The sequence below is a fragment of the Danio rerio genome, chromosome 22, assembly GCF_049306965.1.
Source record: "Danio rerio strain Tuebingen ecotype United States chromosome 22, GRCz12tu, whole genome shotgun sequence".
In the NCBI taxonomy this organism is placed as follows: domain Eukaryota; kingdom Metazoa; phylum Chordata; class Actinopteri; order Cypriniformes; family Danionidae; genus Danio; species Danio rerio.
Genome location: NC_133197.1, coordinates 6,489,043 through 6,513,271, shown reverse-complemented (window position 1 = coordinate 6,513,271; position 24,229 = coordinate 6,489,043). Strand labels below are relative to the sequence as shown.

The 24,229-nt window shown below is 34.1% G+C and overlaps 2 protein-coding genes across 8 annotated transcripts in view; one reads left to right on the top strand and one right to left on the bottom strand.

Moving 5' to 3' along the window:
- si:ch211-274k16.2 overlaps nt 1-24,229 on the top strand; it is a 71,338-nt gene that overhangs the window by 20,938 nt on the left and 26,171 nt on the right. For 3 of the 7 annotated variants that reach the window (XR_012397678.1, XM_021469536.3, XM_073937127.1), the window contains 2 exons: nt 14,901-14,964; nt 22,648-22,716. Coding sequence is in view for 3 of the 7 variants with exons in the window: in XM_021469536.3 (XP_021325211.2) it covers nt 14,952-14,964; nt 22,648-22,716 (82 nt within the window). In the remaining 4 variants the exon portion in view is untranslated. Of the gene's footprint in view, nt 1-12,160; nt 12,236-14,900; nt 14,965-22,647; nt 22,717-24,229 lie in introns of all 7 variants that reach the window. The other 4 variants (XM_073937129.1, XM_073937131.1, XM_073937128.1 and 1 more) reach the window with 2 other exon arrangements.
- Nucleotides 2,903-7,451, bottom strand: rnasel4 (ribonuclease like 4). The gene is made up of 3 exons (NM_001100104.1): nt 7,357-7,451; nt 3,254-3,668; nt 2,903-3,187 (listed from the first exon to the last, which is right to left on the bottom strand). The coding sequence occupies exon 2, from the start codon at nt 3,663-3,665 to the stop codon at nt 3,258-3,260; it is 408 nt and encodes a 135-aa protein (NP_001093574.1). The 5' UTR covers nt 3,666-3,668; nt 7,357-7,451; the 3' UTR covers nt 2,903-3,187; nt 3,254-3,257.

Genomic DNA, 24,229 nt, shown 5'->3' with positions numbered 1-24,229 from the left:
ATTCATTCATTCATTCAGTTTCTTTTCGGCTTCGTCCCTTTATTAATCTGGGGTCGCCACAGCGGAAAGAACCGCCACTATTTGATTGTGTCATTTTAAATTACTGGTTGTCAGACACAGTCAATGTAAGAACATGGACTCTGTTATAGGTGTAGTTGTCGTGTAAAAATGGTAGGTATAACATGGTAAACTAAACAGCATTTTTTTACAGCTGTAAAATCACTAGCTCCATATGAATATAAGTTATTTTGGGACATGCAACAATGTTGCTTTATTGATTTCACTGTGTGGATGTGAAAGTAAAACTAAATATTTAGGTATGTCAAGACATTTTTTATTTGCATTTCAAAAAATATCTAAATAACATGATTTTCAGTCTGTATGTCTGGCTTACCTTTGGTCACTTGTGTCTGACTGCAGTGGAAAAGAGCCAGGGGGGACTTTTGGGAAATGAATCGGTCTAAGTAATGATATTGGATGCTTGATAGTTTAACTTTCCTGTTAAACACACGAGACTTTATAACTTTACACAGTATTACTGTAAGATTTCTTATCCTGTGATGACATCTACTGGTCATAACTGTGAATTGTACGTCAGACTTACACCCGCTGGCGGTTTCACTTTCACTATTCACAGTCCCATTCGGTTCTTTTTAACGCATTATGGAAATGTTGGAATAGTTTTATTATGTCATAATAACATAATAATTTTTTATACTTTGCTTGTAAATAACATTATTATGTTCAATACATCCACTTAATTGTGAATAATTTTATTTAAATATTAATTACATACAGTTAAAGAAGTCTACAATGCACATTTAGCCCATAAACCATCAAGATGTGCATATATTTAACTTAATATTTTTAATTGTTTACCTTTATTTAACACTTATTTAAATGTCCTTCTGTGTTATTGTGTTGATAAATGCCTATGTACATAAACTCCTGAAAAATCACACACAAGAAGAAAAAAATAATAATAATCCGTGTGTGTGATGGTGCACACCAAGTGTGCCGCAAGGCTGCGTTTGAGTGAAGGTCTCGGCCGTTAGATCGCCCCCTGGGGACTGGCTGCAGTACAAGTCATAAAGCCCGCTTCCTCCGTGTTAATGAAGGAGACTTGAGCCCAAATAAAAAAAATTATTACACATGCAATAAAATGTCCCGAAAGATGGTTCTGGTCGATTAAGGCACTGGTTATTGTGCTGAAATAGGTGCAGATCTTCATTTTTGTAAACAGTTTGTTTTTAGCAGTAATTTAAATGCTGGGCGTGTCATCGTGATTGACAGTTGTGATTGACAGTTTATCAAAGCAGCGCGTCTGAGCTTCGGCAGGAGACTGAAGTGTTATTACTCGATTTCTGTGTTATTTTACCATGACAAAATGAGTTCAGCAGTAAACTACAGTTTCTGACATACATGATCCTGGTGGAACACTGTTTATTCGCTAAGGTTTGAGTTATAGTCTTAAATTGTTTTGCTATCGTTTGCATGTCCAAGAACAACTTCACATTTAAAGTTCTCAAGAACTGGAAGTTGTGACCATTTTATTTATTTATTTTGTGTGTATTGTTACAGAAATGGAAAATTAAGTGAGAAAACAGTGGTCGGGGCTTGTTTTTTTTCCTGCAAGCTGATTGGATGTAGTAAAGTAAGCATTTCATTCAGGAAGATCTGACCTAACAGACTCCTCCTCCTCACCATTTCTGTTTATTGTCAAAACTAACAGCTGGAGGGTCCTGGTTGAGTATGTTAGCCATGCCCATTGTCTCAGATAGATGTAATCTGAGAATTTAACTGAAATCAAACAGGAAGTGCATTTTAGGTTTAAATGTATTCAAAATATTACATTATTATTATAAATATTATATTATTAATATTAAAGGAAAACTTTTTTCCTAAACAGATTAATTCTTCACCACAAAACTAGCATAGCACAACAAAATCATATGGTTAGTTTTGATTTCATTTATACTTTAAATAATTTTGTTGTAATCAGATGAGAATGTGTCTATGTAATATATGCAGTGGAAGTCAGAATTTTTAGCCCCCTTGAATTATTAGCCTCCCTGTTAATTTTTCCCCACTTTCTGTTTAATGGAGTGCAGATTTTCTCACTACATTTCTAAACATAATCGTTTTAATAACTTATTTCTTATAACTGATTTATTTTATCTTTGTCATGATGACAGTAAATAATATTTGACTAGTTGTTTTTCAAGACACTTCTATACAGCTTAACGTGACATTTAAAGGCTAAATTAGGTTAACTAGACAGGTTATTGTATAATGATGGTTTGTTCTGTAGACTATCAAAAGAATATATAGCTGAAAGAGGCTAATAATTTTTTCCCTAAAATGATTTTTAAAAAATGAAAAGCTGTTTTTATTCTAGCCAAAAAAAAAAAAAAAAAAAAAACTTAATCCAAAAGGAAAAATATTATTAGGCATACTGTGAAAATTTCCTTGCTCTGCTAAACAGCTAAACATTGTTTAGGTTTTATATATATATATATGTATGTATGTATGTATATATGTATGTGTATGTATGTATGTATGTATATATGTATGTATATATGTATGTGTATGTATGTATATATATATATATATATGTGTGTGTGTGTGTGTGTGTGTATGTACACATTTCTGTCCCTATGAGTCTGGTTTCTCCCAAGTGTTTGTTCTCCTTTTCTTTGAATGGGTGTAGTTTGTGTGACGTTGTTGCATTTTGAATTGCTTGAAAAACCTTAAAACAGGATCAAGATTGTAATTTCTTTGACACAATATATTTTGTTCGTTCAGTACTTCTCTTTGGAAGTAATACGAGGTACGCTTCCCAGAGAACAAATTAAGCACAATTTACTTTGATCACATTGTAATAAAATCTATAGGAGACCGGTTTAATGCTGGTAGAAACTTTTATTAAGGGGGTTTTAGCACAGGTGGCAAATAAAAATCATTCTTTAATTTCTCCTTCTTTCTTGTCTGTTTTTGTACAAACTCTCAACGACGACATTTTATTCTCTCCTTTTCCATTGTTTTTGCCATACTGGCTACAAGACATTGACAGATCTAACCAAGACACTAATGCACTGAAACAACCCCAGTGGAAAATATAGAAATAAAGAAATAACGTAATGGGGAAGTAAATTTAAGTTATACAATGCTATATATATATATATATATATATATATATATATATATATATATATATATATATATATATATATATATATATATATATATATATAGCCTTAAGAATTGTTGGAACGTCCATAATGGACTGGCAGTCTATTTTCACATGTCAAAATAATGTCAGTAGTTCGTTTAACACCATTATATTTACAATCAATTATGTTTTCTATTTTGGTGCAGTTAATCACAGTAAAGCCAGTGCCCTTATGATTCTTTCCATCTGTCGCTGGTGTGTTACAAACACCTTTAATTTTGTCCTCTGTTTCAAGTATAAAGGTGTTTATTTTTTTGCATTGGTTTTTTTCTTTTATTTTTCTCTCTGTGACGATCAGAGTGGTGCAGTCATCTTCTTTCATGCCAGCTGGAGCCAGATGCTTGCGTTTGAAGTCATTATAAGACTGACTGTTAACAGCCAGTGATGCACAAATAACCAGCAGCAGAATTATAAAGGACTGACGGGTCTTCATGATCTGGTGAACAAGACAAACAGTACATTAAAGCATTATCTAATAATTGGTACATTAAAACTGTGCTCTGTAAGTCACAAAAATGAATTGAAATTAGGGAAGACATACCACACTTCTTCTGTAAAACATCAGCGAAATAACTCAAAAACTTGACAACAACACATATATGCTCAAATAGTGTTGCTTTTTTCAATACTGCTTGCTAATATTTGCTTACTGCTTTAAAGATTAACCCCTTGAGCGTAGGCTACGATCACAATTAGAGATTCAGTGTGTCTCACAATCAGCTGCTAATTTCAAATCTGCTTTCCCGCGATGGCTACAATGAGACAGAAAAAGACTCATGCAGATCACAACTTATCAGCGCTTTCAGTCACACATTTATTTTAGGTTTTAGATGCTTAAAGTTGCCAAAATATGGAAGTTTTCTACTATTGTGATGTATAACCACTTGAAATGGTTCTGAAATGAGAAAAAAAATGTATGGCAGTGCATGATTTTGTTATTTGGGAACTGATTGGACTAAAAGACGGGAATGCAAATGCGTGGTTGGTGTGAACCTGTTCCTGGATTAACATCTATGTTGATCCTGGAACAACATTCCAATCTGCCAGAATTAGGGCATACTGTATGTTTACAGTTTATGCTAATTTTAGGCTTATGTTTAGGGTTATGTACTTGTACGTGATTGTTATCCAACCATTATTACCCTGTAGTTTTAAGAAATATTTACAGTTATGGTTGGATTTAGGGGATATGGAATAGGTATGGATTACATTTTCTAACAAAAATGTTCCAGGATCAACGTAAATATTAATCCAGGATCGCATCGTACTTTGCAAAATCATTATATTTTCTAAATATTTAGTGTTTGCAAAATGCACAACAATTTTTGCATCTGAAACTTACTGTTTATGTAACTAAAACATTACAACATTTACTCTATTCTTCTCCCTGTTAAATAAGAAGCTACTTTAGCTCAAACATTGTCACACTTCTAGAAAAAGGCACGGGAGCTGCCAATGGGTCTGCACCTTTTCAAAAGATACACATTGGTACAATGTACGAACTAAAAATGTCCTAATAAATAATGTGTGTTGTACTATTAGTCAACTTGAAGGTTTCAATTTGGACCATTTAGGTACACTGTAAAATACTAGTTTAACTTTTTTTTTTTTTGGCACTCTTGTTGCAACCATTAAATTACAGACATTTACCATAAAATAGCAGACTTAAATTATAGAAATTTCCTTTAATTTAAATTTTTGTAATTTACCTTCTGTTATTTTACGGTAATTGTCTGTAATTTACCGGCTGTTATTTTACTTTAACTGCCAAAAAAAAAAATAAATAAATAAAATAGCAGATTTAATTTTTTTTTTTTTTTACAGCGTACAAATACAGTATGTTTGCTTTGAAAGGACAGCTCTTGAATTTTTTTTTCTGAGAGTATGTGTTACCTTTTAAATAGTGTTGGGGTTAAGCATTACAAGTAACGCAAGTTACATAATAATATTGCTTTCTACAGAGTAAAGAGTAGAGCAGGGGTGTCCAAACTTTTTGGGCCGAGGGCCAGATGCAAAAAAACAAACGTTGTCGCGGGCCAAATTTTACATACATCACACAGACACGTGTATATATATATATATATATATATATATATATATATATATATATATATATATATATATATATATATATATATATAAATACAGTTAAAGTCAGAATTGTTAGCCCCCCTAAATTATTAGCCCCCGTTTATTTTTCCCCAATTTCTGTTTAACGGAGAGAAGATTTTTTTCCACACATTTCTAAACAAATTAGTTTTAGTAACTTATTTCTAATAACTGATTTATTTTATCTTTGCCATGATGACAGTAAATAATATTTGACTAGATATTTTTAAGACACTTAAATACAGCTTAAAGTGACATTTAAAGGCTTAACTAGGTTAATCAAGTTAACTAGTTAAGTTAAGGTATTTAGGCAAGTTATTTTATAACAATGGTTTGTTCTGAAGACTTAAGGGGCTAATAATTTTGACCTTAAAATGGTTCATAAAAAAATTTAAACCGCTTTTTATTCAAGCCGAAATAAAACAAAAGTCTTTCTCCAAAAGAAAAAATATTATCAGACATACTGTAAAAATGTTCTTGCTCTGTTAAACATAATTTGGGAAATATTTAAAAAAGAAGAAATAAATCAAAGAGGGGCTAATAATTCAGACTTCAACTGTGTATAAATAGATAGATAGATAGATAGATAGATAGATAGATAGATAGATAGATAGATAGATAGATAGATAGATAGATAGATAGATAGATAGATAGATCATAACAAGAACTGCTGCTTAATTGAATGCATGTAATAGCGACACCCCGTGGTTATTTATTGAATTACGTTCATTTTTGTATAGCGGGCCAGATTCTATTGATATTTATAAAAAGCCTCGCGGGCCGCCACAAAACTGATTGCGGGCCGCAGATGGCCCGCGGGCCGTAGTTTGGACACGCCTGGAGTAGAGTAACGTAACAGGCGGCATGTTGGCTCAGTGGTTTGCACTGTTGCCTCACAGCAAGAACGTTGCTGGTTTCCCGGCTGGGTCAGTTGGCATTTCTGTGTGGAGTTTGGATGTTCTCCCCATTTTTGCATTGGTTTTTTCTGGGTGCTTCGGTTTCCCCCACAATCCAAAACTGTGGGGTTTAGGTGAATTGAATAAGCTAAAATAGGCGTAGTGTATGAGTGTGTATGGATGTTTTCCAGTACTAGGTTGCAGCTAGAAGAGCATCTGCTGTGTAAAACATATGTTGGGATAGTTAGTAGTTCATTCCACTGTGGTGACCTCTGATAACATAAGGACTAAGCCGAAGGAAAATGAATGAATGAACAAATAAAGTAACACATTACTTTTTAAAAAGTAAGTAATAATATTCAAGTTACTTTTTTATATTCACATCTAATTATTTTTTAGTCTTTTTCCGTTTTTTTATTGGAAAGGACAGTGGAGGTTACAGACAGGAAAGCATTGGAAGCAGAGAGAGGTGAAGGATCGGCAAAGGACATCGAGCCAGGAATCGAACTCAGGTCACTGCAAGCACAATGGTGCTATATGTCTGCGCACCTAATCACTAGGCTATTGGTACTGATTTAAGTTTTTTTTTTTTTTTTGTAAAATATAAGTTGCTGAATTAAAATGAGGAGAAAAAACAAGAAACATTGAAACACACTCGATAAGAGAATGAGCTCCGCGTGGGAACGTACAGAAATCAACATGGCAGAGCCAAACATCTCTGTGATGGAAGTAAAATAACATTATCCTAAGTTATTATTTTTATGTGTATTTTTTAACGGTAAATGATGGTGAAGGTTATACAGTATGTTGTTAATTAAAGAGCTCATCTATTTAACAAAAAAAAAAAAAAGAAAAAACCCTGAACATCTTAGCCAGGAAAATAAAAGTAACTCAAAAGTAAAGTAATGCATTAGTCATCATAAAAAGTAACTAACGCAACTAGTGTCTTTTTTGAGGAGTAACTCAAAATTGTAACTCATTACTTTCTAAAGTACCTTTCCCCAACACTCCCTATTACTGAATCCTTTAATATAAATTACTAAAACATAAAAATAAAAGATTACATTTTAGAAACATGATATAACAATACAAAATAAACTGTAGTAAAGTGATACTCACCAATTGCTAGAAATCTGGTAATTAAACCCAGGAAAGATGTACGATCTCCGAGTGATTGCAGTTAGGCTTGACCTTCAAGTCTCGATGCTGGCTTTAAAATGTCCAGAGCAACACGGCCTTTATATCACTGATCACTTGCAAATTAAAACGTGACGTTTTCAGAGAGCAGCCTATCAGACGATACACAGAAAATTTGATGAGCGTTATACTTCTCTGTTAAAGATAGAAAGATAATAACCAAACTGCAGAAATTATTTAAATATGTTTTATCAGCAACAGACACTGTTATCATAGTTAAATTTAATGGTGCTTAAAGAACTCGATAAAATGTGCCATCCTCTTAAGGCTCAAGCTGTTTTTTTACATGCATTTTTTATTACTCTGTGCTATTTGGGCTTATTGGAACCTAATTAGAATAAAACCTAAGTATCATCTATGTGATATGATGTACTTTTAGAGAAAAATGATGTCCATACTGTATATGTGAACTTGTGGTCCAAATTTACATAAAACACTTTTTTTCCCGACTGTTTTTAATCCATATATAACAGATTTTTGTTTTTTTATTTTTTCGAAAGTGTTTTAACTATCAGACAGAAAAAACATTTTTGCCCATTTAGCACACAGTTAAAAATAGTGTTTGGGACATTTCATATGCTGCAAAACATTTGCAGGATGACACTGTATGTCTGTAACAAAATATAAAACATTCAAAGTATTTTAAATAGCCACTTAAGAGCTAAAATGTGCTGTTCAGGTATGTGTCCATTCAAGCCCTAGGAGGCTATAGCTAATGTTAGTTAAGAATGGCCTAAAATAAGGGTTTAAAGCAAGACCAAATTAGTTAAGGAAACAAAAAAGCCAAAAAAATGGCTACTTTTTTTTTTTTTTTTTTTTTGAAAACACTTTTATTAAAGTGGATGTGTGTAAACAGCTGACGACAAAATTATTAGCCCTGCTGTGAAATTCTCATTCTTTAAGTATTTCCCAAGTGACGTTTAACAGAGCAAGGAATGTTTTACAGTTCTTGTTATTACATATATATTTTTTTTTCTTCTGGGTAAAATCGTATTTATTTTAGTTTCAATAAAAATATTAATAAAAAATGTCAATATTATTTGCCCACTTAAGAAACAAAGAACAAACCACTCTTATCCAATGAATTGACTAAATAACTTATATACTTAATGGTGGCTCAGTGGTTAGCACCGTTGCCTTACAGCAAGAAGGTCGCTGGTTCGAGACCCAGCTGGGTCAGTTAGCATTTCTGTGTGGAGTTTGCATGTTCTCCCCGTGTTGGTGTGGGTTTCCTCCGCATGCTCCAGTTATCCTCACAGTCCCAACACATGCACTATAGGTGGTGAACTGGGTAAACGAAATTGGCTGTAGTGTGTGTGAGTGAGTATGGGTGTTTCCTTGTACTGGGTTGTGGCTGGAAGGACATCCACGGCATAAAACAAATGCTGGAATAGTTGGCGGTTCATTCCGCTGTGGCGACCCCTGATAAATAAGGCCCTAAGCCGAAGGAAATTAAATTAATGAACCTAGTTAAGTCTTTAAATTGCACATTATGCTGAATAATAACTTGCAAACTAACTAGTCAAATAGTAATCGCTGTCATCATGGCAAAGACTATAGTTTACTAACTAATCTCTAATAATACATTTATTGTATGTTTAAAAAGTTTTGTGTTGTTAGCATTCCAAACCAGTGATGTTTGCTTGTTCAGTGGTTAAAATTGCAAGTTTCGTCATTTGAGCAATTAAAAAAAAAACTATAACATGACCAATAAAGAATTTAGTTATTTGCAATTAAGGGATTGCTTAAGGGTCAAATTAAAAAATTATCCCAAGATACCCAATTTAACCGCTATGGAGGAACTTGTTTTCTCTGATAAACCATTACATAAAACAATTTCTAGAATATATGATGCTTTGATGCTTAGACAACCTTTGATTGTCCCAGATAAGTCTAAAACTAGATGGGAACAGGATTTGGGGATAACACTAGAAAATGACCTGTGGGGTCAGCTATGTAGAGATGGGGTAACCTCAACTTTGAATTCCAGATTTAGACTAATCCAGTTTAATTTCTTACACCAGCTTTATTATACTCCATCCAGATTACACAAATTTAAAAACAGTATTTCTCCTGTCTGCTTCGGATGTGGTATAGAAGAAGGTACATTTTTGCATTCTACATGGCTGTGCCCTAAAGTGAAAGTGTTGTGGGTGCAAGTATGCAATATTATATCACAGATTCATGGAATTGATTTTCCATTGGATCCAGAGATATGTTTATCGGGTAATTACACAAATTCTAACCTCCAGCATAACTATGCTATTAAACTTACCGAAATGTTGCTGACGATAGCTAAAAAATGCATTGCTTTAAAATGGAAAACAGACATTGATGTACCAATTGGACAGTGGATCTCAGAAGTTTGCAACTGTGTACCATTGAAGAAGATCACATATTCCTTGAGAGGAAAGGATGAAGTATTTAAAAAGATTTGGAATCCATTTTTGAACTATATTAAAACAGTACCACTTGATTTGATTTGACAAAATGTTTTTGTTTCTACTGGCTTATACTGTATCTCCTCCCTTTTTATTTATTTAATTTAATTTACCGTATTTATTTAATATACTGTGTATGTTTTAATTTAGTTTGTTTGTTGTTTTGTTTTGATGTTCTGTATTGTTAATTCTTGAAAAAGCGAAATAAAAAATATATAATCAAAAAAAATTGCAAGTTTCACTTAAGCTGCGGTCACACTAGAGTTTGAGTTTGCGAAATTCTGTCGTACGGCGCTGCGAAAAGGGGCGGGATTAAACAAGATGATTACACATTTAAAATGCAAGCGATTGCTCCATATTTTAAATTCCTGTCCAGAGAGGTCATGTTTTGCACGTCTGCTCTTCCTAATGTTTTGTCAAGTCACAGTTGAACATTGTTCATAATTTGCTTATTTATAATTATTAAGTAATAGTTCTAAGTAATTTATCATTACAATCGTCCCGTATGCACTTTCATTTCATAAATTTATTCCTGCAAATGTGCAAATTCATCCAAATGACTTTAACTTGTTTGAACCCACCACATTGGCTTTGCTTGCACCATGCTCCACTATTTTAGCTATAATAACAAAACAGATCAATTTAAGAGAACTTTGCATAATTCTGACCTTGGATTGGAAGAGCTTGGCATTGCTAACAAGATACTCAAACAAGAGCACATCAAAATACCCACAGTTGTAAGATATGCAAATACAGGATATGGATACTGAATGTGTATGAGCCGAGAGTCTGAGGAGAACAATTAAGCAGTGCCAAGACCCTCATAAAAGAGTGTAATTGATGTTCTTAATAAGCTATGTATACTACCGGTCAGAATTTTATTTAAAGAAAATGGTTTTGTTCATCAAGGCGACATTTTATTAAATTTAAAAGAATTAAAGTTTTAAATAACTGCTTTTTTATTGCATGTCGTTTTAAATGGAATTATTACTCCAGTCATTATTGCTTTAATTACTGTTACTATTAATAATAATTATAATTAATATGAGAGTGATTTCTGAAGGATCATATGACTCTGAGGACTGGAGTAATGAAGCTAAAAATACATCATTTATAAAATATAAATAAAACATCAAAATTATTAGCCCCCTGTTTATTTTTTCCCAAATTTCAGTTTAACGGAGAGCAGATTTCTTCAACACATTGCTAAACACAATAGTTTTAATAACTCATTTCTAATAACTGACTTATTTAGTCTTTGCCATGATGACAGTAAATAATATTTGACTAGATATTTTTCAAGACACTTCTATACAGCTTAAAGTGACATTTAAAGGTGTAACTAGGTTAATTAGGGTAACTAGGTAGGTTAAGGTAATTAGGCAAGTTATTGTATAATGATGGTTTGTTCTGTAGACTATCAAAAAATATATAGCTTACAGGGGCTAATAATTTTGTTCTTAAAATGGTGTTTAAAAGTTTAAAACTGCTTTTATTCTAGCCGAAAAAAAAACAAATAAGACTTTCTCCAGAAGAAAAAATATTTTGAGACAAACTGTGAAAATGTCCTTGCTCTGTTAAACATTATTTGGGAAATATTTCAAAAAGAAATAAATTTCTTTTTGAAGGGGGGCTAATAATTCTGACTTTAACTGTATGAACGGTCTGGGAGGAGATGCTTTATTAAAATAGTCTAAGACAAATTACAAGCAGTATAACAGTATGTTGGCTTTTTCAGGCCACCATAACCAGGTTGTAATACTTTTAGATTAACATGGGTGGTTCTTGTATGTTGAAGGAATATATTATCTTATTTGACTGTTTGCAATGCAAAGTTCTCTTATTATATCTCTCTTAATATAGTATAATCTTTCTTATCAATCCAAATGATGAAATATGTCCAACTGCCAGTTAACTAAACATCCTAATCAAAGGATGATACTATAGTATTGAAATATTAATGTGTGGAACTTGTTTTAGAAGTGAATGCCTACAGCGTATTGCTTCTTGTTTATACAAGTTTATTTATTATTTTTTATTTCAGCAATGTTTGCTTCATAATATTGCAATTTTCTGATGTACTGGAGAACACAGGTTTTGCAAAATATCTCAAGACTAGCAAGTTCAAACAGTACCTAAATTATAAAATATGTTTTATCCTAAAAACCAGTGAGCAACTGAGAGGATCAATTTCAAAAATTTTATTTTTGAAAGAATTTTATAAAGTTATTTTGCTTTAAATTATTTTTTTTTTCATGTTTTCATATTTTTTTCCATTTTCTCAGGTTTGTCAAAACTTTGCTACAACTGTAAGCCTACATTAGTCAGAACAAAATATCCCTTAACCCAAAAGAGCAAAGGTAAGAGTTTCACATCTTTACTTAGTAAAGTTATAGGAAATACAAGATATTTACAATGTTTCAGATGGGTACAATGTAAAGTATAGCCAAAAAATAAATTATGTTGTCACTGTTTTAAAAAACACACACAACTTAAGTGGCTAGTTCATCAAAAAAAAAAAAAAAAAWATATATATATATATATATATATATATATATATATATATATATATATATATATATATATATATATAATTCAAAATGAAAGTGAAAGTCAATAAAAATTATAATTTTAAAAACTCATGGTTTAAACTTGAGTGACACATGAAAAAATGAGGCTTACACTCTTTCTCTCGTTTCAACAGAAAAAGTATAAACATGATTATTAAACAAATGACAACACGTGTAAATAGGTGAGCAAAACGTAGACATCCTGTTTATAACACTTCCAGTAGATGCAGTATTCTATCATCGTTTTTTGGGGACATTTTCATACACGGGGTCCTTTGATTTCTGCAAGAAAACACAATTAATACACATGTTGATGTGTCAATAGATGATTAACCTTTTTTGAGTGTGTTTGTGCAAAGCTTAATCTACAAATACTAGAGGTGTAATGGATGGTTAATTTGTGATTCATACAGATAACTGCACATGGTTCCGAACACACTTGACTCGCACATTAGGCTAATATTTAGTTTTTTACTTGTAGATTAATTCTAAATTCGTTACGGTGGCAGAAAAGATCACCTATTGTGTCATTTAAATCACATGTATGAAAACAATTAGGCCTTCCTATAATATATATATTGATGAAAGATAAAGTTGTGGTAGGTTAATCGGGATGTGGAGGGTTTCTTAGATTGTTAAAGGTGTTTTCTGTCACTACTTGTTTAGCCTGCATTAATGCATTCAGTGTAACCTGCACGATTAATCATTAAAAGATCAGGATCTCAACACCCACGCAACGAAAATTATAAATGATGGGGATTTGCACATTTTTATTAATCCTTCGCTGCATTTAAATCTGGGTTGGAAAACTGCAAAAATCAAGAAATAGATTCGGCCTTTAGTCTTTTGACTTCCCTCTCCCCAGACACTTCCTCCAGCTCCGGGGGGGATCCTGAAGCATTCCCTGGCCAGCTGAGAGACATAGTCCCTCCAGCGTGTCCTAGGTCTTCGCCAAGGCCTCCTCCCGGTGGGACATGCCTGGAACACCTCCGCAATTAGGCATCCAAAACAGATGCCAGAGCCACCTCAGCTGACTTCTTTCGATGTGGAGGAGCAGCGGCTCAACTTCGAGCTCCTCCCGGGTGACAGAGCTCATCACCCTTTCTATAAGGGTGCACCCTGCCACCCTGCGAAGGAAACTCATTGCAGCTGCTTGTATCCAAGATGTAGTCCTTTCGGTCATGACCCAAAGCTCAAGACATAGGTGAGAGTAGGAACGTAGATTGACCGATAAATCGAGAGCTTTGGCTTTTGGCTCAGCTCCTTCTTCACCACAATGGACTGGTACATCGATCGCATAATTGCTGCCGCTACACCAATCCACCGGTCAAATTTCACGCTCCGTCCTTCCTTTCCTCACTTGTCAACAAAACCCCAAGATACTTAAACTCCTCCTCCTAGGGTAAGGACTTTCCTCCCACCTAGAGATGGCAAACCCCCTTTTTCCAGTGGAGCACCATGGCCTTGGACTTGGAGGTGCTAATTCTTATCCCAGAAACGTCACACTCATCAGCAAATTGCCCCAGTGCATGCTCAAGGTCCATGTTTGATGAAGCCAACAGAACAACATCCTCTGCTAATGATGCATATAGTGCAACATCAAGCATGTGCAAATAAATATAAATTTCCATGAGTCAAAGAGGAAAAAATCCTCACTTCCTGATAAACTGGCGCCAAATAGCTAAAAGAAAAATGGAGTTTGCTGCAGAAGGAGAAGCCAATGTGTGCCCTTTTTCTTATTTAATAAATGATATGTGTATGCATAAATATGTAAATTATTGAACATGTGGAGGTTTTTGGTGTTGTGAGATGCTTTTTGGAAGCACAGACGCTCAAGACAGTTCTGGAGGTAATAAACTGCCTTTGTTTGGGTGATTTGGAGAATAATGACCTGGGGCGGACTGGCCATAGGGAGCACCGAGACATTTCCCGGTGGCCTGACAGTCTATCTGGCCTGCCACTGTGATTCCCTTGCCCCCCCACACACTTCTCATAAACATCATGCTTTTTTACCCCCCCAACAACCCTTCCCCCCTGGGTTTTCACTTTGGCTTGACCTCCAATAACTTTTCCCGGTTGAAAATGCTGTCCCAGTCCGCCCCCGATAATAACCCTGTGTGTTTATAGGTAGAACTGTTAACACAATTATAAACAATGTTTTCCTGATGCTAAAATATCTGCTGAGGGTAACAATGACTGCCTGATGGACTCAAAACTCCAGTCATCGAGCTTCAATTCCTGCTTCGACATCATGAAAGATCTTACCAGTTTTGATTTACGCCATGCTGAAGGATTTCCGTCTTCCTCATGTTTGGCGACTGCATTAACAGAAACACAAATGTGTTCAAAGTAGTGTATTTAACAACATCGTTGCTGCTGCATCTTAGTAAAGAGCAATATATTTATACAGATTAATCCATTGTGTCACTAACCAGTTGTTCTACATTTTTTGCAGGCGCAGAGCACAGCTCCAATCAGTGCAGCAGCGGCAGCACAGATCAACACAATGCCATATAAAGGTAAAACCTCATCTGTAATGGAAAAGAATAAGCCATTACTGGATGTAATGTAACTTTACAAATCAGCCTAGAATATTAATAGTAGCATACCTGGACATGTCTGACAGTGTGTGATGTCCAGTTGTGTGGTCTGGTTGCTGATGGTGTTGTTGATCACACAGCTGTAGGTGTTGTTATCCTGATATTCCACCTCCAGAGGTAGAGAGAGACTGATGCTGAGATCAGACACACTGATGCTGGACAATACATAATTTCCTTTGTACCAGGAGAGACTCACAGCACTCACATTCACCACTGAACACAACACTGAACACTCTGAGAAAGATGCTGAACAGTCTCTGTCAATGGCAGGAGGAGACAGACGAGCTGAAAAACATCAGAAAATAAACAGATACGCTATGTTAGAGTTTTACTAAATAACCAAGGCACTAAAGTCCTGTTTTGTGACTTAGAGAACAGCAATTACTGTATGAGATAGAAAGATTACAACAAAAATGTCGAAATGTTACAGCAGTAAAAGGTCAGAAGTGAAAGACATTTTGTCTTTATTTTGTGGTATACACAAATGTCCAGCAGAGGTCGCTCTTGTTTAGGTGGTCACAGAATATAGGCACAGTTTTTCTGTGCTGACTTGAGTTGGGATTCACTGCTGTGTATTGACTGCTTGCCTGTGGACCCTTTTTACAAGACTCTTGACATATTTAATGGTCATAAGCATCTTAAATCCTTAAGAGTTTTTAATATTCAGATTTTAAAAAACCTTATTAACATTTCTATGTATTCATCATGTATGAGTTATAGTCAAATTACAAAATAACAAATTACTGCTTGTGTGAGGCGCTTGTAATGCAGAGTGTATGGAGGCGGGAAAGCAAATTTGACGTTGTTAGTCTTTCTCTATCAGTCTTACCGCTATCAGTCTTACTCTATTGTTTTCCTTTTTCTAAAAGTCTTGATAACACCATAGTGAAGTTGTCTTTTACAATTTGAGCAAACAGGATTATAAATAAATGTATATATTTGCTTGACTCTCCCATTCACTGTGCACCAAGTTTACCCAACTATAAAGACTTTCGCTACTGAGAAACCCAGAAATGAGAATAGGGTCCATTTTGAGAACAAAGAACTTTTATTCATTCATTTTCCTTCGGTTTAGTCCCTTGATTCATCAGGGGTCGCCACAGTGGAATGATTTAGCCACTAAACTGACAAAACGTACAATAGTTACGTTTCCTCGTGAGATCAGGCTGGTATATTAGGATATAGAATCACACGCAGAGTGCTTTCATGCCTGCTTCATTTAGTCAGTGGTGAAAAGAGTACTGAAAATCATACTTGAGTAAAAGTACTATTACGTGTCTAAAAATGTTGTGTAAGTAGAGTAAAAGAATCTGTTGTAAATATTACTCAAAGTATGCGTAAAAATAGACCTTTCAACAGTACGCAAGAGTAGTGAGTATTACGCTGTAAAAAGCTGATGCATTTACATGTCATTTGTGGATGTGTGTAAACGTAACGTTCTGTAGTGCATTTAGTCATTGCCCAGCAGGCACACAATGTCATAAGACGCTAATATTAGGTTAGATTTGGGTTGTGATGTCAGGTGACTAAAATTCAATGTCTAGCCAAGATCTAAGGACAATGTTATTTTGATGTCCATTAATGACATCTAATGATGTAGATATTTGGTTGATTTTAGGTTGTGTTGACCAAAATTCAATGTCGAGCCAATATCATATTGATGTCAAATACTGACCAAACCAAACCAAAATCCAACATCTGATAGACGTCATAGTGGTGTCTTCCACACAACGTCAAGCTGTAACATCATTAGGTGTTGATTTTAGTTTGGACATTGATGTTGGCTTCACGTTGAAAACTGATGTCAACCCGATATTCATTTCCAAACAAAATGCAACGTCCCCACGAGGTTTGGGTACAATATCAATCTGACGTCATGTTGAGGTCTTGTGCCTGCTGGGTGTTTAAGACCATTTCGGTCATCATACAGTAAATATCCGTCATCTTCTCATCAGTGACATGCGTCTAAACAATCTCTGGGTCAATGTGTGTAAAGACATCTTCTTGGACACTTTTAATGCTTCCAAACAGCTTGCTACAATTATAAATCGCCCATGTCTTGAGGGAGTTCAGCATGATGCGATTTACCTTCTATGTGTGATTTGGACAGGAATCAGAAGACTGATTTTTCTAATCCCCATAGACAGGAAAAAATAAAGTAGTGATCCATGTTGAAGGAAAGTAGTGGAGTAAAAGTACTGATACAGCACTAAAAATGTACTCAAGGGAAAGTATAAGTACACACTTTTAAAACTACTTAGTAAATTACAATTCCTGGGAAAAACTACTCAATAACAGAAATCCGAGTATTTGTTAGTTACTTGACACAAGTTTGACCATAAAACAAAACAAAAAACTACTCACCGTAAACTGAAACCTTGAATGTTTTCGTTGTCAGTTTCGATCCACTGATCTTCACTTCATAATCTCCAGCATGTTCAGTTGTGATGTTCGTGATGGTCAGAGATCCAGTGTTGCTGTCCAGCATCAGTCTGTCTCTGAATCTCCTGTCCGGACCATCGTATGTGGAGAAGATTTTAGCCTCGCCGCTGATTTCAGCAATCAGAGAGTGTCCATCTCCAAAGCTCCACTGTACATCATCATCATCGTGTATTTCGGTAACACCAGTGCTTAGAGTCACAGAACGGTCCTCTAATACTGAAACCGACTTAACAAACACACCTGGGGCCTGTTTCAGAAAGGAGGTTAAGTGAAAACTCAGAGTATTTTAACCCCGAAATGAGAGAAACTCTGAGTTTTCCGTTTCAAAATGGCAGGTTTGTTCAACTCAAGAAAGCAGGGTAAGTCAAGCCTGTTTCTGAAAGAAAGGTAACTTTAACTCGAGAGTCAGTTACTGTGGTAACTTACTCTGTGAATCTAACCTGGTCCGGAGCAGGTTTTATTCTCTAAACTCTGAGTTTCTGTCGGTCTCCTCCCCCTTTTTAAAGATGAAGCGGTATTTCTCGCCTTAGCCTTACGTCTCCACACCTATTTTAGAGCTCATTTTGGAGATGTGCATAAAAACGATTGATGGAAACGTCATGATTCACATAACTTTTGAAAATACGCATAATAAAACATGTGCATAACTGAGTAGGTTAAACTTTTATCTGATAAAAAAGATGCACATAAACTACGAAGTGCACTTAACAAATTACAGTATGTACATTAAAAAAAGGTTTGTTAGAGATGATGATGAAAATGTGTGTGAATGGACAAACCAGCAGACTGAGCACACTGCATAACATCTTAAATGTTGTTTTAGTCATTCTAAAATGCCTTTACTGTTTCAGTATTAGTGTATATTATTAATTACCTCCGAGCGTCTGGAGCGCGTCAAGATCTCCGCGTCTGGCTTCAAACGCCCCCACGTGTTCATTGTGTGTCAATTGTCTTCTGAGGCGCAAGTACATTAATTAAATGAAAAATCATTGACGCAGCTTATTCTACCGCAGTAAATTCTGTTTTTACTGTTGATATTTGGCGCAAGTTAATCAGGAAGTGACGATTGTGTTCACTTCGACTCTTTGGATAAAAACGCTGCTTTATTTTTAGGCGTTATTGCAGTTTTGCACAAATATATAATAGCCTATATTTTGATGGAACAAAACACAGCTATTGCCTACATTTTTGTCAAACACAGAACAAAGTCACGTACGAGGCTTGTCCTTTTTTTCCATAAATAATTAGCTTAACTTTCGACATGCACTGTTACTAGATTAATGGGATTTTTATTCTGTCTAAAAATTATTTTATTACTGCTTACCTTCTTAATGTTATATCAACCTCTATCACTTGATCAATAAAAAGGCAGACACACAACAAGTGCACTGTTAAATCTATTAAAACTGATAAAAATGTACAAAAGTTTAGAAAAAAAGTATAAATGTCACACATTACATTACTTATTTTATTATACTTAAATGTTTAAATACTTAAAATTAAAAATTAGGCATTAATTTGAGCAGCTGTTTTCCCATGCTAACTGTCTCTGTTTCACTGATGGTTGCTTCTTTTCAAATACACTCATATTTGCTATAACTTTGCATGAGAACATCAAGTTCAGCCAGAGAAAGAAATGGTGATCTCTTTTATAAGATATTGCCATAGTCACTCGTAATGTCTGCGCTCCATTGATAATGCCTTTTTAAAGTCACGGTGTGCGCGCTTAACTCTGAGTTGGTCTACTCAAAGTTGATTGACCCAACTCAGATCAGCTGTTCTGAAACCGAAAACTCAGAGTTTTTAATCTCTCGGTAAATCAACTCAGAGTTCAAGTTTAAACTCCGAGTTGTTTGAACCTCCTTACTTAAACAGGCCCCTGGAGAACATGTTTGGTCACAGATTAATGTTTTGAATTATGTTATTAATCTTAATAGTTAACTGAAGAATAAAAAAAGATATTCGTTTAAATCGGGCTGAGCAATATGACAAAAATAAATCACAATATAAATAATCTTATGTCCTAATATGTTGTGTGTTTGTGTGTGTGTGTGTGTGTGTGTGTATATATATATATATATGTTTATATATGTGTTTATATATATATATATATATATATATATATATATATATATATATATATATATGTATATATGTATATATATATATATACATATATATATATACGTATATATATATGTATATATATGTATATATATATATATGTATGTATATATTAGTATATACATATATATATATACATATATATATATATATATATATATATATATATATGTATATATGTATATATATATATATATGTATATATGTGTGTATATATATATGTATATATGTGTATATATATATATATATATATATATATATATATATATATATATATATATATATATGTGTATATATATATATATATATATATATATATATATATATATATATATATATATATATATATATATATATATATATATATATCCAATCCAATTGAGCCATGCGTTTGTTTACTAATCAAGCATTTGGAGTGTACGCTAAAGTGATTTTTATATATTGGGTGTGTTTTTGTGTAGAAAAAAATGTGTGTATTTTTAAGCAGACATCTCCTTTGGTTGAGCAACATTATTGCAAGGTGGGTGTTTTCTTCAAGCATTTATTTTATGCACATTACCATTGCATGTTTGTATTTGTCTCTTGCCTAAACTACCTCAACGAACTTTAGTTAATGATATGGAATTATTTTAGTTATACATCAAGTGTTATTTTTTATTTTAATTTTTTTTGTGAAATTTTTTTAGTTGTTGGCTTTAGAATGTTTAAATACTCCAAACCTTTTTGTTATACATATTGCTTGCAGAACTAATTGGAAAATCTAAAGAGCATTGTTGGAATATTGGTTTTAAGCTGTTACAATCATGCTGAAAGCAAATGGACGATATGTTTACTTTTTACGTCACTTCACTACATCACACTTTGATTCGTTGCTGAATAACTAGTCAGAGCACTCTCTTTAGCTGAAGACCAACATCGATTAGACATGCTTAATCAGGTCAAAGAGCTCCTATGTTAACCTGATGTCAAACCAACTAGCCTGAAGTGCATTTCCGAAAACCATTGTTAGCCAACTAAGGTTGCAAGTTCTGTTGTTACAAACGTAGTTCGTTGATTTGCCATTTCCCAAATCCATCATTCCAACGAACATTCGCCAACTTCAAGTATATATGTTTCTCCCACAGTCCAAAACATGAGACATAAGTAAATTGACTAAACCAAATCAGCACCATAATCAATTCCACCAGCAGCTCACCCTCACAGCAATCCCTAAGCAGCAACTTTTATGCCCGCTTTGAACAATGATGGGTGCGCGTACACATTGCAAGGCCCAGCGTCTCTCCAATTTCTGCAGTTTTGCAGTATTATTCCTGCTCATTTCAGGTCTGTTCGTGCAGAACAGCAGTGCCTTTACATTGTACACCCGACAGGAGATCTTGGATATGGGTTTGTGCATTCCAGACAGATTTATTAGCAATCTTCGACTCATCACTGAGATCGCCAGAACACCCGAGGGTGAGCGCTCTTCCCAGCCGGGCGGAAGTGCTCGAAGGCGGCGTTGAGACCGTAAACGAAGACAGGGGAACTGGGGCGAGCTAAGAGCAAAGCTAAAGCTAACACCACACCGGCTTTCTTTATCCAGCATTTTTCTTGTCAATATATAGTCACTGGTGAACAAAATGGATGAGATTCGCCCTGCAAACAAGAGGGAGCCCCGGGCTCGAGAATCTTAGGAGCTCAGGGCACTCTCCCGGGACAGCATGCCAAACTACCTTTATCACCACTCATCAGCTAAGTGTGAACTCTTGAAATTTACAATATCATCTTTCCAAAATGTACTGAACTTAAATGTGACTTTTTGAGGCAGCTATCAAACTAATAGTGAAAACATGGAATGGTATCTTGCTTGTTGACTTAAAATACTTTTTTTAGATGCTTTATTGCCATTAATATGTAAATGACAGGAGAGGGGAAAAAGGTTTACCAGTAAATTTACTAGTATTGCTATATTTGTGTGGACCTTTGGTCCCCTCGATGTAAGGAATACAAGGTACGCACACACGTGTGATTTGCTATTTCCTCTGTAATAGATGCTCTTCAGGATGTGGGACTTGGGTGTGATATCAGCTTCTTGGCAATGACCTTTGCATTTGCAGATAATATGTGTGAAAATTGACAACTTTGACAAACTAAAAATCAATGTAATGGATATTTAGAAATGCGTATGCATATAAATCAGTCCCTGTTTTCATGTCTCCCCTTATTTTGTAAGACAAACATCAGCCTTCACACTTCACACTGTTGCACAACTTATTTGTCCAACACGGTCCACAATAACCACACAGACTTTTTTTCACTTGTCAAACTGCAGTCAGCAGGTTTCATTCTTACTCTCTTTTTGGTTTTGGTGTTGCATCATTGTATCATTCACAGTCATGGCTGAACACATTGTGATTTTTTTTTTCTATTTCTCTCTCTTAATTTCCACTTGTTCTGAATGTAAAATTATTGGCTTCATCATTGTTACATTAGTACAAAAGTATTAGTGAATCTCCTTATACCAACAGTCGCTTTATTAACTTTTAAAAATCGCTTATTTCTACCGCGAGTGAGTTCTTTACAACTTTACATTGTATTCCGTTTCCATGGCGACACGCGCTTCAGTTAAGAAGCGCGGCAGATTTGAAATTGTGTCCGTTACATTCGAAATGTTATACATTGTTAATAGCTTTTTTCGTAAGGTGAAAGAAACTGCATAAGACTTTGTTATCGTGACATCCTGTTTTTCAGTTTTATCAGGAGACCTGCACTTGAGCCACACTGAACAGTCTGATAACTTTATCTGCACACTTTTTTTGTGTAAAAAAACAGACGTGCAATTCCTTTGTGACTTACCAATTCAGAAGAGTCTTTACGTCAATCGTTCTTTGCTGCTGTGGTTTGTTGTCTTGATCTGTGAAGCGAGGAGGGAAAAAAACAAACGGGTGCTCTTGAGGCGACTGAGCTTTTGTTTCCCTCAGTGATTTTTTCCAACCACTGTTTCAAGCTCCATCATCCTGAGCACCTTCAGTGATATTTTATATATTTTGGACACAGGAACTGTTCGACTGATGAAAATGCTTACCAGACTAGTTTTGTTTTGTTTGTGCTGTTGTCACCTGGCTGGTAAGTTAAAAACGTTTTATTATTTACAATAGCAGATGTATTAGTAGCCTACAAAAGAATATTCCACTGTTAAAATGTTATTAACTGTTATATAATCTAAAGTACATTATAAAGACTGAACTAAGTTTTCAGCATCACATGGCATTAAATTAATTTGATGATTTAATGATCAAGAGATATTTATTATTATCAGTGTTGAAGCAAGTGACTATTATCAGTTTGGCTGCTTGTTTTTTTAAGAATTTTTTTTTTCTAAATTATTGTTACTAGAAAGTTCAAAACAACACTAGTTATTTGAGATAGTTCAATTCATGTTTACTTCTATAGCGCTTTTGCAATGTAGATTGTGTCAAAGCAGCTTAACATAAAAGTTCTAGTAAATTGAAACTGTCAGTCATGTTTTCAGAGTCTTATAATGATTAAGATCTTGTATTTTTCATGTATTTGGGACATTTTGCCATGTAAATGAATCTTAAAATGAGATTCCCGTTCCATTTAAGTCTGTGAATATTTAAATAGAACACAAAATGGTAATATTTATCTTGTAAAAATATTAAAATTGAACTCTAACATGAATTTTTTTAAATGTACATTGCTTCAAAGTTTAAAATTTCCACTTTGTTAAATCCATTTAAAAGTTTTTTTTAGATGTTAGTTTGTTCATTTTAAGGAAGTCTTTAAGCTAGTGTGCTTAAAAACATCAAAAAAATAAATAAATTCAGATGCTCAAACCTTTGTGACCAATCAAATTTCTCTTTTAGATTCTCACATGTCCCGCCCCCTTCAAGTTGCTTCATTTGCTTTTCATTTGATGCGCTTGAGCTCAACCACTTTCACCTTGCACTTTGGCAGTGCTGTAATGAACACTGCACTTTGTACGGGTGTAGTAATGAACAAAGAAAGTAAACAAAGCAGAAAGCGATAACAATTTATAGGGAAGATTTCATTTTTGTACACTAAACAAGTAACGTTATTGTTGATAATACAATCTCTTACTTCACCGACCATAAGGCAAAGTAGCATCAACTCAAGCTTAATTCTAGGCTTATACTAGTTGAATAAAATCAGCAAACAATGAAAATGAAATATGACAACAACATATTATAAAGTCATTTCTAAGTGATTTATTGAGCATAAATAGTCCTCACTTTAGATTCGTTCACAGAGCTGAATGAAGTTGAGTTACTGTAATAAAGCATTTATTAACATACAAATTAACTGTTAATATATGCCTGAATAATAAGATATATGAATGTAAAAATTTTACATTTAAAATAACACCTATTCTTAAATAGGTAGTTTGTAAATAATGCACTTAATAATAGTTATGAAAACAGAATTATTAACAAAGTATGAAAATACAATCATTAGGAACAATAAATGTCAAGAATACAGCATTTGTATCTGCATTTAAAAACTGCTTACTAACGTCTATTAATGTAGAGTTAGTACTTAACAGATAATGAATTAACTATTTGCTAATGCTTAATAAATGATTCATAGTGTCTAGTTA

Bases quoted from the DNA above. Each gene is read 5' to 3' on its own strand.
- rnasel4 (NM_001100104.1), bottom strand. From the start codon at position 3,665: ATGAAGACCCGTCAGTCCTTTATAATTCTGCTGCTGGTTATTTGTGCA.